Source organism: Apus apus, chromosome 5 (assembly GCF_020740795.1).
Source record: "Apus apus isolate bApuApu2 chromosome 5, bApuApu2.pri.cur, whole genome shotgun sequence".
NCBI classification, from domain to species: Eukaryota; Metazoa; Chordata; class Aves; order Apodiformes; family Apodidae; genus Apus; species Apus apus.
This window is the reverse complement of record NC_067286.1, coordinates 64868419-64885633: the sequence shown is the minus strand read 5'-3', so window position 1 is coordinate 64885633 and position 17215 is coordinate 64868419. Positions and strand designations below refer to the sequence as shown.

Here is a 17215-nt window from a genome sequence, read left to right as displayed (position 1 = left end):
AACTTGCAGCTCCCAGGCAGCTCCCAGGCATGGTGTTCTATAAATAAAAATATGAGGGCATTTTATTATTATGCTATGACTCATGAAATTTGTATCTGCAGGGAACTGGGTACTTTGGCTTTTCCTCTGGGCTCTCTGGTGCTGTCTGCTGGGTCAATTAAAATATGGAGACTTCTTTTCACCCAAAGCCTTTCCTCTCCAAGCGTGTGTTTCACTCTCATCTCCCCTTCATGACCTCATTGCAAATCCCAGCAAATCAATGTTGCTGCTGTGCTCCTGAAACGAGACTGCTTTGGCCTCCTGACAACAAAAACCCCTCGGCCAAGTGTCAGAAATTCAAATGGAAACACAGTATTACAGATAATCTCTGGACATCTCCTGATCAACTCCTGCAGACCTAGGCTGATGCAATGCTCTCTCCCTGACCCCCAGAACAGAAATACCTCCTAATTCCTCGTCCTGCTGAAAAGAGTATGATATGTTGGGCAATAAGAAGTGAAGAGGGGTTATGGCTCTCATAAAATATTCACACCACTGGCTCTTTACACAGCACTTTCTCCTGAGTGTGATTAATCACATGCTATTATTTAAAGTTCCCATGGCGTGGGAGTGTGTGTTTCAGAACCATTCACCAACTACATTACAGAAAATTAGTTTCAGATGAACTGCTTGGTTCAGGTAGATTTAATCTACTCTGAGGATGCCTATCAGCCAATCGAACCCCTCTTCAAACCAACTGGCCGTGGCCCTGGGGTCGTCTGGGAAGCGATAAACAACTTCTCTTTTATCTAAGACAGACATTTATCCTGCTATTTAGGGTAATTAAAGCACAGGTACTAATCTACAGCTCCTACCCAGGGAGCAGTGGTCTGATGGCAGCAGATTCACAGCATGCACAACAGCCTTCATTTCAATGCTCGTTCAGCTGATGAGGAGGAAGAAAAGGGTGAAGTAGGTAAAGACATCTCCAGGAGCTCAAGATGCATCCACTGCTGAAACAGTGTGTATGGATCAGCTCAGACAACACCCAGAAGACATGGTGTCCCTTGGCCATCACTCGTCTTCAGTGGGGATGGCAGAGCTGCTGCACCTTCACAGCACAAAGGGGCACCACACAACCCTTGTTCCAGCTAGGGGGTTTGAGCCCAGCCTGAGAGCCACTGGCTACCCAAAGCCAACGCTCATTCATCTCATCCATCATTAGAAAAGACCAGAAACAGGTCTGAAAACACAGGAAACTAGGTGAACATGGCTACCCTGCCAGGTCAGGATTTACCCTCCCTGGCAAAGGCCACCAGCCTGTCAGCTCAGCTTACCTCTTACGATGATGTTGGTGGACTTCTTGGCAGGGTTCCCCACGTTGTTATTGGCGATGCAGCTGTAGGTGCCGGCGTCTTCGGCCGCGATGGCCGGGACTGTTAAGGTGCCACCATTCAGGACTGTCTTCTCAGGCAGGGTGCCAGCAGACCTCACCCACGTCAGGCTGGGGGTGGGCTCCCCTCCTGTCGTCACGCAGACCAAGGTGACCGCTTCCCCGGGGTTCACCACTATCGGGTCATCCACGAGAAGCTTAATTGAAGGGGATGCTGCAAAACACAAGAGAAAGGTGTAGCGGGGCCATGCGTGTGGTATTGCTCAGTCCTGACAGGTCCACTCGAGCCAACTGAGATCCAGCTACAGCATCTTCACATGGCCGTGTAAACATCAGAAAAAAGCTGCTTTCCTGTGAGAGTGACAGAGCCCTGGGACAGGCTGCCCAGAGAGGCTGTGGAGTCTCCTTGGCTGGAGACTTTCAAACCCACCTGGACACGTTCCTGTGTGATGTGCTCTGGGTGACCCTGCTCTGGCAGGGGGGTTGGACTGGATGGTCTTTCCAGGTCCCTTCCAATCCCTAAGATGCTGTGATTCTGTGTGCCCTCCCACAAGGGTGCTGCCTATCCTGATGCTCCCCCTGACAACACATTTCTCCCCTTGCTCAGTCACCAACTTCTACATTGCTGTCAAACTGGAGATGAGGACTCAGGTATGGACAACCCTGTGGCTGTGCTGGGGAAGTCATGCATAATGAACAGCATGGGTGCCAGCATGCTGGATTTTAAACCCTGGAAGAAAGGAATTAATAACAGCCTTCTGATTTGGCACTGAAATTATGCTGTTCTCATCAAATCAGGTCCCACCCATTAAAAGGCAGAACTCTTAATCCACCTGCCTCCCAGGTGAACTCCCTGGGACTCAGCTGTCACCTGAGATGGATTGTAGAGTCTGAGTTGGGTCTACTGAACCAGGGACAGTCACCTCTCTTGGGACAACATCTCCTTGCTCACCATAAACTGCAGAATGCAGAGAGATGCTGTTTTCCCCTGGGGCTGTGCAGCCTGCAGAGCTCAGCCCCAGCAGGCAGCATGGCCACAGCTCCAGCTCCTCACAGACAGGCAGGAGAGTTGCAGGCTTGGGTCCCTACTAACTCCCCCATGGGTGACACAGGCTGAGGGACCAGCTGCAGGGGCTTTGTGTGGGCAGAACCAGCAAAGCAGCCCAACTGCACTGCAGCACCAGCTCATGGAAAGGTGCTGCAGTTGCTGCTCTCAGAGGGGAGAAGCAAGTGATGACATTTCATTCTCTCTTCTTGCCTCTTCGTTTCCATGAAATCTCTGCATATGATACAAAGGCAGGAACAGAAATGCTCAGTATGAAGGGACAGGCCAGAACAATCCATTTGAGAGGCTGGAATGTAAAATCACAATCTGAGCTGTCGTTCCCAGAGAGGGATCCACCCTGGCTGGATTCAGGCTTTGCTTGAAAGCACACACTAAACCATCTAAGTGCTGAGCCAGGATATAAATATCTCCTGCTAGTACAGAAAAAGAAGAAATACTGAATAAGCACAGACATAAAAGTGAAGGATTAAAATTCTGGGCAAAGAATACCAGATAATTTGACAATAAAAAAAATTAAATGAAATAAAATAAAAATGTTACATCCAAAAATCATATCACTGTCCTCATTGTTACAGAGATATGTTTTTATGTGTTCTGCTTTATGTGTGAATCTTATTTCAATATTAAAGGAGTACACACTAATCACTGAAAGCAAACGATACAATAAGAGCTTCCTTTATTTGGAGTTCCCCCAAGAGAAATTAGCATTCTCTGATTCAGAAGCTGGAACACATAAATGAGAAGCACTCCATTTATCCCTGGCCTAGCACTGAGAGAACAGGCAGCCTCCACCAGGAAAGCACTTCAGGACAGCATAAGTTTACAAGCAAAGTCCCCTCTTCCACCTCTTCCCAGTTTGGGAACTCGCAGATACTTCCCAGAATAAATTCCTGGATTCCTGGAACCAACTTACAGGTGAAGAAACAGGGTGGGTGGCTAAAAGCACAGCCAGAAATCAAGTCCCACTGCCCACATGTCTCTTTGCTCACATCCCTGACTCCACATTCTTCCATCAATTGGTGCATCCATCAGCTGAGGATCCCCTGTTTTGGGGTGAGGTATGAACCTGGACACTATGTCATGTTTCATGCTCAGGCCAAAGCAGCAGAAGGGGATCCAGATACTCATTGTGCAACTAGAAATGACCCACAGGTCATCACCAACCCGGGGGAACCCTCAGCTGGACCCTCTTTTTCTCTCCTCCCTCCCTCTTGTGTGTAATATTTTTTCCTGAACAATTCTGGTAAGGAGCTGCTCTCTGCTCGCAATGATCATCAAGTCTTGAGACAGGGAACAAGAGAACCACAAATGATGCTTCAAAACTTAGAACAAAAGATGAAAGCTCCAACAGCATCAACCCAACCTGGTGGTGCTGTTTGCCATAATGGCCTTCTAATCCTCCAGATGAAAGAGGGCCCTTTGCCACCCTTCAGGTAGAGTGACAAAAATAGCAGCTGATGTGATAAAAATGCTGTGACACATCCCTTTCATCATAGCACTCACAACAGTAAGTACATGAAAATTATGGGTTGCATACAGCAATTCCTCTTTGCTTACACCACACAGCTCCCTTCACTACGACCTATCCCCACCAGACAAACAAAATTTTGGCAGTACACTCAACTACTCCCATTAAAAGCCTGATTTAAACCAAAGAATATTAAGACATTCAGAAGGGATGTTAAGGTTCCCAGCAAATGAAACTCAGTGTAGCCCATAAAGGGTCAAACACCTATTATGAATAGAATAAAAATCCACAGCAACAATGAGCTGTAATTTTGATGTTTCTCTGCTGGAAGCCCTAGACATGATCTACAGCACATCACAATGCACCAATAACATAGAGCCTCTTGTTTTCAGCTTTATGGTGCAACTGAGGGGAGAATGGGGTCTACCTGGTTTGTTGTCATGCACACACTGCCAAGTTCTGACCTAGAAATGGAGAGACTGGAAGTTTCCTGGTGGTCACTTGGAGTTTGTCCTTCCACTGCTGCAAAGTGCTCAGCCCAGCTGCCATTCCCATGTTTGCCCATCTCTGAGAGCAACCTCCACTCCCAATGCAGTCATAGAATTATAGAAGACCATGTTGGAAAGGACCTTAAGGATCATCTGGTTCAACATTTCTTGGTAAAAGAAGTCTAGAAAAGTTGGACCACATGATCCCTGCGGTCACTTCCAGCCTGGTAGGGATCACCATTGACCTCTCCTCCATCTAGCCAGGGATGGGGAAAGGTGGTAGTCAACACCCCACGGGCCAAACACAAGCTGGACACCAGTGATTTCTCATCATGGCTCTGACCTGTTGTCTCGGTAAAGAGAGGAGAGGGAGAAAGAGGGAAGCAGGGAGAGTTAGCCAGGGAATGGAGGAAGCAAATGGCAAAAGCTCCAAATGCTCAAGGTCTCCAGTGACGTGGTCAGCACCATGGTGTGGTGGGAAGATAGCTTTAGCTCTCAGTTGGAGTGCTGGTGTTCACTTTTCTACTGCAGCCTGGACTTAGATGTGGAAACACATGGGAATAAACCACAAGTTTAGAAGACCTGTATTAGTTGACTTAGGTTAATCAGCAACATGTAGGGCTTCTTCAGGTCTGCTTTCCTGGGCAGCTCCTCTGTTTGACTCCAGCTGGAAACGCTTCCCCCTCCCAAACTGGAGGAACACTTCCAGCTGCTCCCCATAAGATGCTGCAGTGATGGAGCTGCAAACAGATGCCTCTCCCCACAGACATGGAATGTAAAGCTGGAGCACAGAGAAGGGTAATGAAGGAACAATGACAAAACCCCATGAAACACGAGGGACAGTAACTGGGCTTGCTCAGAATCTCTCTCTCTGTTTTCCATGTTTTCTGAGCAAAAATCTGTTAGCCCCCAAGTTTAGGACTAGCTGGTGTCTGATCTAGGGATCTCACTGTCATGTGAGGTCTCTCTCTGTTCCAGTTTCAAGAAGAGGTTCTGCCAGGTGGTGATTCCTCTTATTTACCCTGAGCTGTCTTCTGGCAAGACTCTTCCCCTTGGTTCCATCTCTCCCTGCTGACTGCAAGCAGAGTCCAAAGATTACTTTAATCTTGACAGGTAAGATTTAGATGGCAGAAGATGGATGACACCAATCCCACCTTTAGGATGAGGATTTACAAATGCATCAGGAGCCCAGAGACGGGAATGGGCAGAAGTGACATTTTTAACAATATACCTGTACTAACCTCCCCTGATCCCAGTGTTTCACAAATCCTCTGCAATCCTTGCACCTTCAGAAAGCTGAAATTTTGGCCTAATCCTCTCTCTAAAATGGATTTGTTGTCTCTTTTATTTGTTTTTAAACTCTCAGGGCTCAACACAACACACGGTGTAAACCTGAGCTCTGCAATTCATCACCACACAATTATGTTTTTTGGTCCAGCATGATTAAAAAATGGGGCAGGCATTTATAAAGATGTTAAAATGATCCAGAGCAATTATAACAGTTGACGATGATGATATCAAAATATTGTTGAAGGATCATTTACATTTGTGCCTCAGGGCATAAAGTGGCATCTTTTTCTGGAACGGGAAGGCAGACTATCAGGTATCTGTCTACTGCACCCTTTTTATGCATTCTTTGGAAATGTCTCCAACTGGCTCTTGTTAAGGACAGACATGAGATCTGATCCTAAAGGACAATGTGTGTGTTACTACACCCTTTGCATTTGTAAAGCACCCAGCATGATTGGCCTCCAACCAGGAGACCCAAGATGCAGCCCCAGCTCAAGCTGTGAAGTTTGCTTAGACGGAAGAAAATCACATAATTGAGTCGGAAGGAAGAGGAGATAAAGACTTCTCCAAAAGATCTGGCTCTTATTAAAATGACATAACTAGTCAAAACTAGCACATACAACTGTGTATTCCTGCTGCAAGGCTGAAATGCTCTGGGTTTGCCTTTGCTATCTACATGGCTCTGGGGAGTCAGGCTGCAGCCTCCAAACGGTTTCATCCAACAGCTCCCAAACCAAGTGTGGGAGCAGAAATACAAGTGTAAGCCAAGGTCCCTTCCACTCCTACAGCCCAGCCTGCTTTCCCAAAACAAGGCTGGAGCCAGCACTGACATCCTGCCTGTTCAGTTTTTGAAAGACACAGAAAGGTAACCTCGAGAAGAACCTCACATCCTTACAAATGAGCTTTCACATGGTCCCAGCTAAGATCATTGGAAAATACATGTATTGCAGCCACAGTAAGGCATCAAATAATGCCTCCAATCTTAATTTTATTATGGAAATTTAAACAATTTAATTTCACCAAGCAAGGTACTTGCCTGCTGACGTTTACACAGGGCTCTTCTTACGTGAAAGGCACTTCACAATCAAGGTGCTTCAAAGCCCCAGAACTCAGCAGGTAGATGTGCAGTCAAAAGAGAATTTGAACAACTGCACCAGCCCAGAAACTTCCTCTGCTAAACACCTCCAGGCATGAGAGTGAGCTCCTCAGCTTCTGCTTAAATCTTGCAGAGATCCCACAAAATTCCACTGAAAGTCAGGGATATATTTTATTATTTCCTACTGCTATATTCTTCTGGATTTGGTTTAGTCTGGTATTATGTCATGCAGTTATTTTTGCTGACTTCCTTCCTATTCATTTCCTCTTTAAACTGACTACTATTTTTTTTCACTTCTTCCCTCATAGCCCCAGAGCTCCATCTCTTCATATCACAAAACCCAGGGTGACAGTTCAGGTCTTGGAAATACCCTGACACACACACACAGCTACAGGCCTGATGTCCTCATCTTCACACAGGGCTGAAGAGTGATGGATTTTACAGTTTCAAGGAATGTTCACTACCTGTTTGGGAAGCTGAGCACTGGGGCCAACCCAACTGTGCACTACCAAAAGCTCATGGAGATACAGCAGGTGATCAGGTATCAAATCTTATACATTTATACCAACTACCCAATGAACAAAAATATCCCTGCCAAAAGGAGTCAATACTAAACTGAGTGTATTATCCCCTCCAAAGCCATCCAAAGCTCCCCCCTGGCTGAGGTCTCTCTTAGGGGACTCCCAGCCATCAGGATTAGCAAGATGAACACTGGGTCATCCAGGTTTGGCAAGGAAAGCATCTCCCAACCAGAACCTCCACTCTGGCATGCCAGGCACCTGCTCAGGGGAAAATTTCTTTCCACTCTGATAGGAACAATAAAATTAATTAGAAAATAAAAACAAGCTTTTGGTAAATCTTGCCATGGGTGAGTGCATGGGACAAGCTTTCCAAACGTCGCCTGTGGACCTTGTCATGAGAATGGCTCAGTGTTCAGGTGATCTCTGCATCTTTACTGCCCTTTAGAAACAAGGGTTTCTGAGCTCCAGTCCCACATTTCAAAGTCATGGTTGGTTTGCCAGGGGACAAAGAAAGCTGCAGTGCTGCTATGAGCTCTTCCCCACCAAGAACAAGGCACTACTCACGGCGAGGGAAACTGTTCAGGTCCCCATTCATATTGCAGCTGCATCCTTTCTAAAGGGGCTTCAATTCAGAGGCTTTCGTGTGAAGTGGATGCTCTGCACCCAGTGTCTTTCAGAGGGCTGTAGAGCCTGGCTGTCAGCTCAGCAGTGCATATGAGAAAGTGCCATTGGAAGCCAACAGGGTCACAACACATGGCTCTGCTAGTCTAGTCACTACAGAGAATTTAAATCAGAACTGCATCAGTTTTTTTACCTACTATTCACATGCTCACACAAGATAAGTTAGGCACTGACATCAGAGAGGTGGGGATTAATCATAAAATGTGGCTACAACCTAAACCAGTCCTCACAGAACAGTAATACAGCATATAACACCCCCTGGTCTTGATTAATGACCAGGGCAAAAGGTCTCAGCACAAAGCCAGCAGTCATTAAGTCATCATTAAGACCCTCAGATACACCCTTAACAACATCAGTTTACCAAGCACCTTCGACATAACAACCCAGCTCTGCAACCAAACGCTTCCAGTTTAAGTAGAGAGTGAAAACATCTTCCAATCAATGAACTGATACTGATGGTCACTGAACTTGAAAGCAGCAGAGTCTCCCCTGCAGCCTGGGATGGGTATCTGGGACTGGTGCTGCACTGGGAGGAAGCAGAGATGTCACTCGTGCAGCACAGGGAAAAAAATCTGAGGCCAACGTGTGTCATCATCACAGTGAGACAAATATATGCATTTCCACTGGGGATGTGGAGTTGAGAAAATGTCACAACTGGCTTTAGGGATTACTGGGAATGCAAAAGAAAACTAATACTTTAATAGAAAAATCAAAGTAGAGGCAGGAAGTCATGTCCTTGACAACGCACTCATCTACGAGGAATAAGAATGAAAAGACATTATTTCCTCCAGCTTTGTGAATTATTTTATATACAGAACTGAAGTAATAGAATAGAATTGAATTATAGTTTCACATACATGTGTGTGTGAGTGTGTGTGTGTGTGTGCATCCATTTAATTCATAGCCATGATTTCTTCCAGGAATACAATGCATATACTCCTAACTTTACACATTGTGAATAGTCACTTTCAAGCCAGAGCAGAAGAAGAGAACATCTGAGGTCCCTACTGGGCTGGGAGCATCATTTCTGTACTTATTTACTTAGTGAAGTTCAAAAAAAAAGAGATTATAATTCCCAAATAAGATCTAGATTTTAAATTACAGGGTAAAATTAAACTTTTTCTTGATCACCCTGCCACAGGCTGCTGCAATATGGTAGGTCCTTTCTTTCCATCAACAGTCCTTAAACATTAAATCAAAACAAAATTTAAAAAAAACCAACACCCCTGAAAACCATACCCCAATTATACACCCATGCTCTCAGCTTTTTCCTCCCTGCTGCTACCAAGAGGGCCATAATCTTCTGACATCCTACTTGTTGGTCTCACAAACGAGACAACTCTTCTAGGCAGAAAGTGTCAGTGTGTATTAAACCCTCCAGGAAAAGATACTCCAGTGGGGAAAATTGTTAAGCAAACACACCCCCACGTGTGCTGGCAGCTCATCTGTTCTCTAAGGATATGTAAACATAGCTGTGGACTCCTCTGGGAAGGGGAAAGGCTTCCTGGGGCAGGTTCACCTTTGTCTTGGCAAGGAGTTCTCCAGCAAAGCCAAGGGAGAAAAATGATGTAGACACAATCAAACATGAGCTCTCAGCAGGCTTAGGTCCAAAATTCATCACTGAATCACAGCATGGTTGAGGTTGGAGGCACCTCTGGAGCTCATGTGGTGCAACCCCCTGCTCAAACAAGGTCTCCTACTGGAATTGGCCCAGGGTCGTGTCCAGATGGCTTCTGAGTATCTCTGAGGGTGGAGGCTTCACAGCCTCTCTGGGCAACCTGTGCCACTGGTCAATCACCCTCACTGTAAAAACGTGGGTTTATAGTCACTGTCAAGCCCTGACCAGTCACACAGAGCTTTGAACTTTCAGGGTGTCCTGTTCAGGTCCTGCTTGCGATCTAAGCACAGAAGAGCAGCAAAATAGTCCAACTGTAACATCTGCCAGTTCTAAACCCCTTTGTGTTTAGACACATAAGAGTGATGTGCTCACCATACAGATCAACCTTATTTTTGTGTTCCTTGCACTTTTTCCCTTATCATCATTGCCTTTGGAATTCCACCACTTGCAGGGGTGGAGAAAAATAAAGGCAAAGGGCTCAAATCCCAATTATTTCAGGCCTGTGTCCATTATTATTATTATTATTATTATTATTATTATTATTATTATTATTATTATTATTATATACATGGAATTCATACATGTCTCCAAGCACCCTGATCTAGTTGAAGATGTTCCTGCTCATTGTAGGGAGAGAGGGGGACTAGATGATCTTTAAAGGTCCCATCCACCCCAAACCACTCATGATTCATTTTTTCAAAATGAGATTATTCTCTTAACACTGTATTTTCCGAATGGAGGGAAACAAAGCAAGTTTATCTTTTCAATGGAGGGATTAAAAGTGAATTAAACCCTTTTCAATTTGTTTCCCATCACATGCCCCAGACAGAATGCCAACCTCAGCTGTGATCTGAATGAACCATGGCATGCAGCTGATAAATCACATCTTGAAATGCTCATCTTTCCGGGTAAAAGTTACTGTTGTGAATCTTCTCTAGGTTGGAGGCTGCCAAAATTCAGCCTCAATATTATGTGTTAATGATGACATGCACTAAGCAGCCAGAACTGGCTGCTAATATACAAACTAACATACATTTTCAGATTAATCTGTGGCACCAAAAATAGGCTGTAGATCAAGACATAAGAAAAAGCCCAATGGGAAGTGCAGGAGACAGAACTGGATCAATCAGATTCCTTCTAGGGTACAGTATGGACATAGTGAAGCAACAAATATGGGTGATGCAGACAGAGAGTGTGGAGGTCATGACTTGGTGTGACACACTCCCTTGCAGCTGCTCCTCTTCTGACAGCCTGGATTCAAGCTCACACACTGAGAAAACATTCAGGGTTCCACCTCCTTTTCAGAATAACCCCTTGATTTTGCTGCAAAGCAGCTGCATTTGGTTTTACAGCTCCTGCTTGCAATAACTTACCCAAATTAACTTCTATGAGCTGATTTTAAAAGGACTCTGTTGACTAAAACCAAATCAGAGTTGCAAAATTACTCCTTTTGCTGCTCTTCCTCACATCTTGACTTTTATTTCTGGTCCTGCCACTCACCAGCAATCTGCCAGCAGGTGAATTCACTGCACAGTGTTTCTGCTTCCCTTCAAATTTCTCATCTATTTAGGTAATACGTTTGCAGAGTAATAGCTGTCTTTAGATACAAAGTGGTTCTGTGCCCAACAAGTGCCTGTACCTTCTGCTACACAATATTACTGCTAATCATCAGCTTGGGCTCCAGCACATGCACGGTCACATGCTTCTGAGATGGCCTCAGCTTCTCTATTACAACATCCACCTTGGTGTTTTGTATTTTAAACCAGCCTGGACTGGAACAAAGAAATTGTGTGTCTGACAAATGATGCCAAGGCACTCCAACTCCTGCAGGGATACAACAGTGTGTCCAAGGCTTCAGACTCAGGCAGAACAAGGGGAACTGAGAAACTGGTGTTCAGTGAAGGGGTGTCTAATTACACCTATGTGCAACACTTCAGACATATACCACGTCCATAGTATCCTGATGTTCATCTGATGGCATCAGCTTAATGATCTCCCTAATTATTCAAGGAGAAGTAGGCAGAAAGTTTCCTTTGGATTGGTTGTATCACAGTAACTGGTTGTTACTCTGGTGATGGCAAAACAGGCAACCAAATGATCAGCAAGACAGAACGGGCACAGAAAACAAAAAGGTTGTAGGAACAAACTGGCAGGTGGCACTGAACTGAAACCTGAACTGCTCACCTGAAGGCATGTGTGGTGTTCCTCCAATTAGCCTCTCAACTAAGATACGTGCACAGGAACATACATGTATGAAAGACCCTGCAGCATAAATAGCAGCAGAGCACCCGGATCTGGAAGTTCTTTCCTTAAAATAAGTGTTTACATTCACATCCCAGTCACCAGCAGCTCTTGGTGAGGGAAGGTGGGGAGACTTGAATGTTTCAGAGAAAGAAAGAGGAGAAAAACGTGTTTGTGAGCCTCTGACACCATGTACCAGGAGATTACTAAGCAGAAGGTTCAGCAGATGACTATCATCTGAGACCTTCAGTGACCTCAAGTTGCACCAAGGAAGGTTTAGATTGGATCTTAGGAACAATTTCTTCCCCAAAGGGTTGTCAGGCCCTGGCCCAGGCTGCCCAGGGCAGGGGGGGAGTCCCCATCCCTGGAGGGGTTTCCAAGCCCTGTAGATGTGGTGCTGAGGGACATGGGGCAGTGGTGGCCTTGGCAGGGCTGGGGGAATGGTTGGCCTTGGTGATCTTAGAGGTCTTTTCCAACCTAGGTGATTCCATAACCCTGCACATAGGGCCAGCAGGGTTACAGCAAGATCCTGTAAGCACAGAAAGGATTTCCAGACACACAGTACCAGTTACACTGGGCTTTTTCCCACTTGCTGAGTACCACTTCCTCAAGCACAACCTGCCAGTTTTCATACCCTGTGACAAATGCTCCTTACAGCCTGCAGAACTCCTGTTCCACATCAGCTGTAGTGGCAATTAGCCTGGGCCAGCAGGGAGCCAAGGTGCTTCCTGCAGCCCAGCCTCTTCCTTCCCTCCCAGCCACCATGAACTGTGTCAATCCATCGAGGGGAACAGGAAGCCACCATGCACAGATGGCCCAAACTCCCTCCCAAACCCCACCTGGCTGCTGGGACAGCGGATCTCCCAGAGCAGCCCAGCTGGAGTGCACATCTCCAGCAGGGAAACACTTCCCAGCTGTGCTCAGGAGTCCATCCATCCCAAGGAACCTGGCAAATCACTCCACGTGTCACACAATAAACACCTGAACCCAGTGAGCCAAATCAGGAGTGGAAGGAGCTGGAAACCCACAGCTGCTGTAAGTCTCAGGTACTCTCCTGAGGCATCTCTCCCATCAGTAACAGCCAAGTTCAACAAAAGCCTCCAGTTCTGCTTACAGACCCAATCAATCCAGAGCAGCCAAGTTCCCAGCAATTGTACTTTTGGATCACACCATTTGCAGCTGAACTTAAATTAACTTGTAGCCACTTTAACTACAATAAACATGGTGACTGTTTGCCACCCCACAGACACTTCTGTTTGTCTCTCCTTTGCCTCCACTAGGTAGGCATCTCCATTACATGCCTCCAGCTTTAAATTAAAAACAGATGGACAAGCTAGGACTGCTCTATACCACTTCATTTTCATTACTTTGGATTTATCCTGGATTACTCTGGATTTAGAATTTATGTAACTTCTATGAAGTTACAGCAGGTGATGTTCTGCCAAAGAACTTCTGTATCAGATGGAGTCACACCAAAAGAGAAAAGTTTTGCCTTGGAGTCATCAACACATCAGTCATTGTCTTTAATGAGTTGTTGCAGTAATTACTATATATATTTAATCTTGCCCTTGAGGATGGTTGCCACCAAGTTCTTGATGAGAAAGTGTGAATCTTTCTCATTTTTCAGGCTTGTTACTTTGGAAATTACTCCAGAAGAGCAATTTCTGTTAATGTAGCGAGACACCTTTCTCCCAAACTAAAACCATTATATTAGTAAGGAGGAAATAAATGATTCTTATTGCAAAATTAGCTCACGCTCACTTGTCTTCAGATGGGAAGAGTGATGGTATTTGATGCTCCCCCGTTACTGTAACATAAACACACTTCTGCTGCAGATGAGGTTTAATATGGTCAGAGACTGTTGAGACTCCAGCAGCAAAACTGTTGCTGTGACACATGGGAGGGGTAACAAGTCTCATCCTCAGTCCTCATGAAGGTGAGTGAGACATTATTGAGAGGAGAGCTGCTCCTACCTGCCAGCTACACCTTTCCACGGCAGATAGGACTTCCTGCCTCTTCTGGTATGAAATTAGAGCATCTACTGAGGGACAAATGGCATATTTAAGATACGGGGTTTTTTTCCCTCCTGCCACAATTAGTTAGAGAGTAACTTCCAAATCATTTTGCCAGATACCTTTGGAATTGACTGCAATTCCCAGACTGCCAGTGGCAGCTGTAAAGCTGAGCTGTGAGTCTGCCTTCTGGTGGGCTGTGTACAGCAGTGGTCCATCCCACAGGCTGAAGTGCCTGCTGGCAAATCAGAAATTCAGGAAAGGCTGAAGGCAACTCCTTGCAATAAAGCCACGAGGACAGAAATAATGTGAGATGTGCAAGTGCAAATACAATTCCTCGTTCATCTTGGACACACTCAGCATGCTAATGTTTCCACTGTTTTGTTCATTTGCTACCTGTTTTCTCAGTGCTCCAGGGCACACACAAGTAAAGACACAACCCAGCATAATCTAACTTAAGTCTTAGAATGTTACAACACTTGCTGCAAAATGGTTCCCCAGAAAACACTTCTTTGAAATTTCTAGTTATTTAGAATGCTAAGCTGAAGACTTGGCTCTTTGGCATCAGGCTTATAAACTATTTCAGACACAACCTCTGCAGACCCAGGACACAAAGCCTTTAGGAGAGTTAAAACATTTAATTTCCACCCTCCTGGAAACCAGTATTCTCAGTTTCTCTTCCAGAGGTCAACTACTACCATTAGGAAGAAATTACTTCATGTGAGGGTGGTGAGACCCTGGCCCAAGTTGCCCAGAGAAGCTGTGGCTGCCCATGCAGGGGGGTTGGAACCAGATGATCTTTAAAGCCCTTTCCAATCCAAACCAGTCTGGGATTCTGTGATATGATTCACTGCCACGAGGATCTCGAGAAGCACAGCAGTGGTACAGCCACAAAGAGAGGGACACAGACAAATGACCATTTGCTCAGCCAGGAACAAGCCCAAAGAAAAGAACAAAGGCACAAGAAGTGCCACAACATGGAGACAGCTTGCTCAGAGACAGACAGACAACCAGGCATCCTCCTGCAAAGCATTTCAGCACAACTGCTTGAATGCTTTGATTTGTAACAATTAAATCTGAAAGACAACACTTTTGTTTAAATCAATGTAAGAAATCAATGTTCAAATCAATGTGGGAATACATCAAATTAATCATATAAATTCAATTGTTTAAATCAATGTGAGAATATAACAAGGTTGTGGTTTTTTTTCCTCCAATATTTGTTGACCAAAAATAATTAACTTTCAACGGAGAACTGAGAGAAGTATTTGAGAGTGTTTGGAGGACCTGCAAAGGATTGGTTTTAATCTATGCCCAGCCTTGAGTGAGATGCTCCTTCCTTGTCCCTTGCAGCAGTATCTTCTTTGAAGTCTACCCATAACAGTGAAACCTCTGGCACTGGAGGAGAAATCAAATCCTGATATAAAATCCAGGGAGTGATAAATACTGAGAGCAATAACCAAAACTCTGCTTCAGATCCTAAGTTTGGTGAGATAAAGAGCAAACACCTGAAAACTGCTCCTACAGCTTGCTCCTGAACAGCTCCTGCTGCTGTGCAGCTGCATTTGGCCACGTTTGTTTTACACAAGAGAACAACACTGAAACGGAGAAGACCACGGGGATACTGGCCCAGGTTGCCCAGGGAAGCTGTGGCTGCCCCATCCCTGGCAGTGTTGAAGGGCAGGTTGGATGGGGCTTGGAGCAGCCTGGGCTGCTGGGAGGTGTCCCTGCCCATGCAGGGGGTTGGGACTGGATGAACTTTAAGGTCCCTTCCAACCCAAACCAGTCTGGGATTGCATGAAATGACCAGAGAAGGTCTCTGCTGGAGGCCCACCTGTTTTATTGGAGAGTCGGAAGGACACCATCTTGTCAGGGATGCTGCAGACATTCCTCACCGAGGCGATGCAGCTGTAGTTGGCGTAATCCTGAGGTCGGAGGTTCTTCAGCTTCAGGATCTTTGTTTCTCCCTGTGAGCGCAAGAGAGAGCGTGAGGAAGGGACGGAGGCCAAGGAACAAGCAGGAACACTGAGACTTTCAGGAGGCAAGAGGAAGATGCAGAGGGGACTAATTAGAAGTGGGGCAGAACACATTTTATTTAATTATCTGCAAGAATGGCAGCTGGCACAACTTAAACCTCAGCCCCACATATATTAAAGGTGAAAGAAAAGAGAGCAGCGAGGGGAAAATTGGTTTGACAGAGTCTTTCAAGTCACAGCATTATTCAGGATAATGTATCTTAAGGTACAATCTACATGATGAAAAAAATCTGCAGCTACAGAAATCCTCCCGTTTGCCTTAGAAAATGAGCTGCTGATGGGTTTTATTTTTAGCCAGCACTAGAAATGATGGAGCAGGGACCTGAACGGGATATGCAATGAAGGAGTTCCTTCAGATACAATCAAAAGACAACTGGGAAATGTGAGATTTCCACTGCAGTACTATGTGAAACGGGCACTGCAAAACCAGGAGCTCAGGGAAAAGTGAGCTGCTGAGGTATGTATCCAAAATGCTACAGCATTTTTAGCAACAAGAGTAATAAAAAGCTAAGAGGACTGTTGGATAGAAAATCCTGCGCATGCAGAGATGTCATGGGACAGAGTGTGGAAGAAGAAAGCACAGGAGCTCAGCAAAGCACATCAGGGTGTCAGGCATGAGGATGTGACAGCTGAGAAACCATCAGATCAGTCTCTATGTATCAGTACCTGCACATTATTCATTCTAGCATTAAAATAACAAACTTCCTTGGGCTTTCAATCTCCTCCTCCAGCTGCCCTCTTTCAAGCCTTTGCCTGCCTTTTAGTGACAAGCTAAAAATGGATTATTCTTAGACAAGGCTAAGGCAGCAGCCCAGCCCAGGGAGGCAGACACTTTGAAAGGCCTCACAAAGCATCAAAAGAGCAAACTTTGGAAAATGTTCTTTATCACGTGTCCTGGAAGAGCTGCAACAACTTCTAATATTACCACAACTTGAGTAGTGTGTAGAATTTCTTTTCACAGTATCATGTGCACCAATTGCCCAGGCCCACCCAAGGGCACACAAAATATGGCAGCTTGTGAAAATGCACAGAGAGAGGGAGCAAAAAGCACTAAATGGGAAAATTCAGCCAGTCAGACAGGAAAAAAGGAGTCTGCTTTTCTACTCTGCCTTTCTAAACTGCTCTGGCGAGAATGCACCAGGAGTGCTGTTTCCAGCTCTAGAGAGAGATGGAGCTGTTGGAGAGGGGCCAGAGGAGGCCACAAAGATGATCCCAGGGCTGGAGCAGCTCTGCTCTGGAGCCAGGCTGGGAGAGTTGGGGTGTTCAGCCTGGAGAAGAGAAGGCTCCAGGGAGACCTGAGAGCACCTTCCAGTGCCTGAAAGAGCA

General features: G+C 45.5%; 1 protein-coding gene across 3 annotated transcripts in view; it reads right to left on the bottom strand.

Annotated features, from left to right (window-relative positions):
* Positions 1 to 17215, bottom strand: part of MDGA2 (MAM domain containing glycosylphosphatidylinositol anchor 2) — a 340493-nt gene that overhangs the window by 147512 nt on the left and 175766 nt on the right. For all 3 annotated transcript variants that reach the window (XM_051621624.1, XM_051621626.1, XM_051621627.1), the window contains 2 exons: positions 15688 to 15820; positions 1317 to 1586 (listed from right to left, as the gene is read on the bottom strand). In XM_051621624.1, coding sequence (XP_051477584.1) covers positions 1317 to 1586; positions 15688 to 15820 — 403 coding nt within the window. The remainder of the gene's footprint in view (positions 1 to 1316; positions 1587 to 15687; positions 15821 to 17215) is intronic.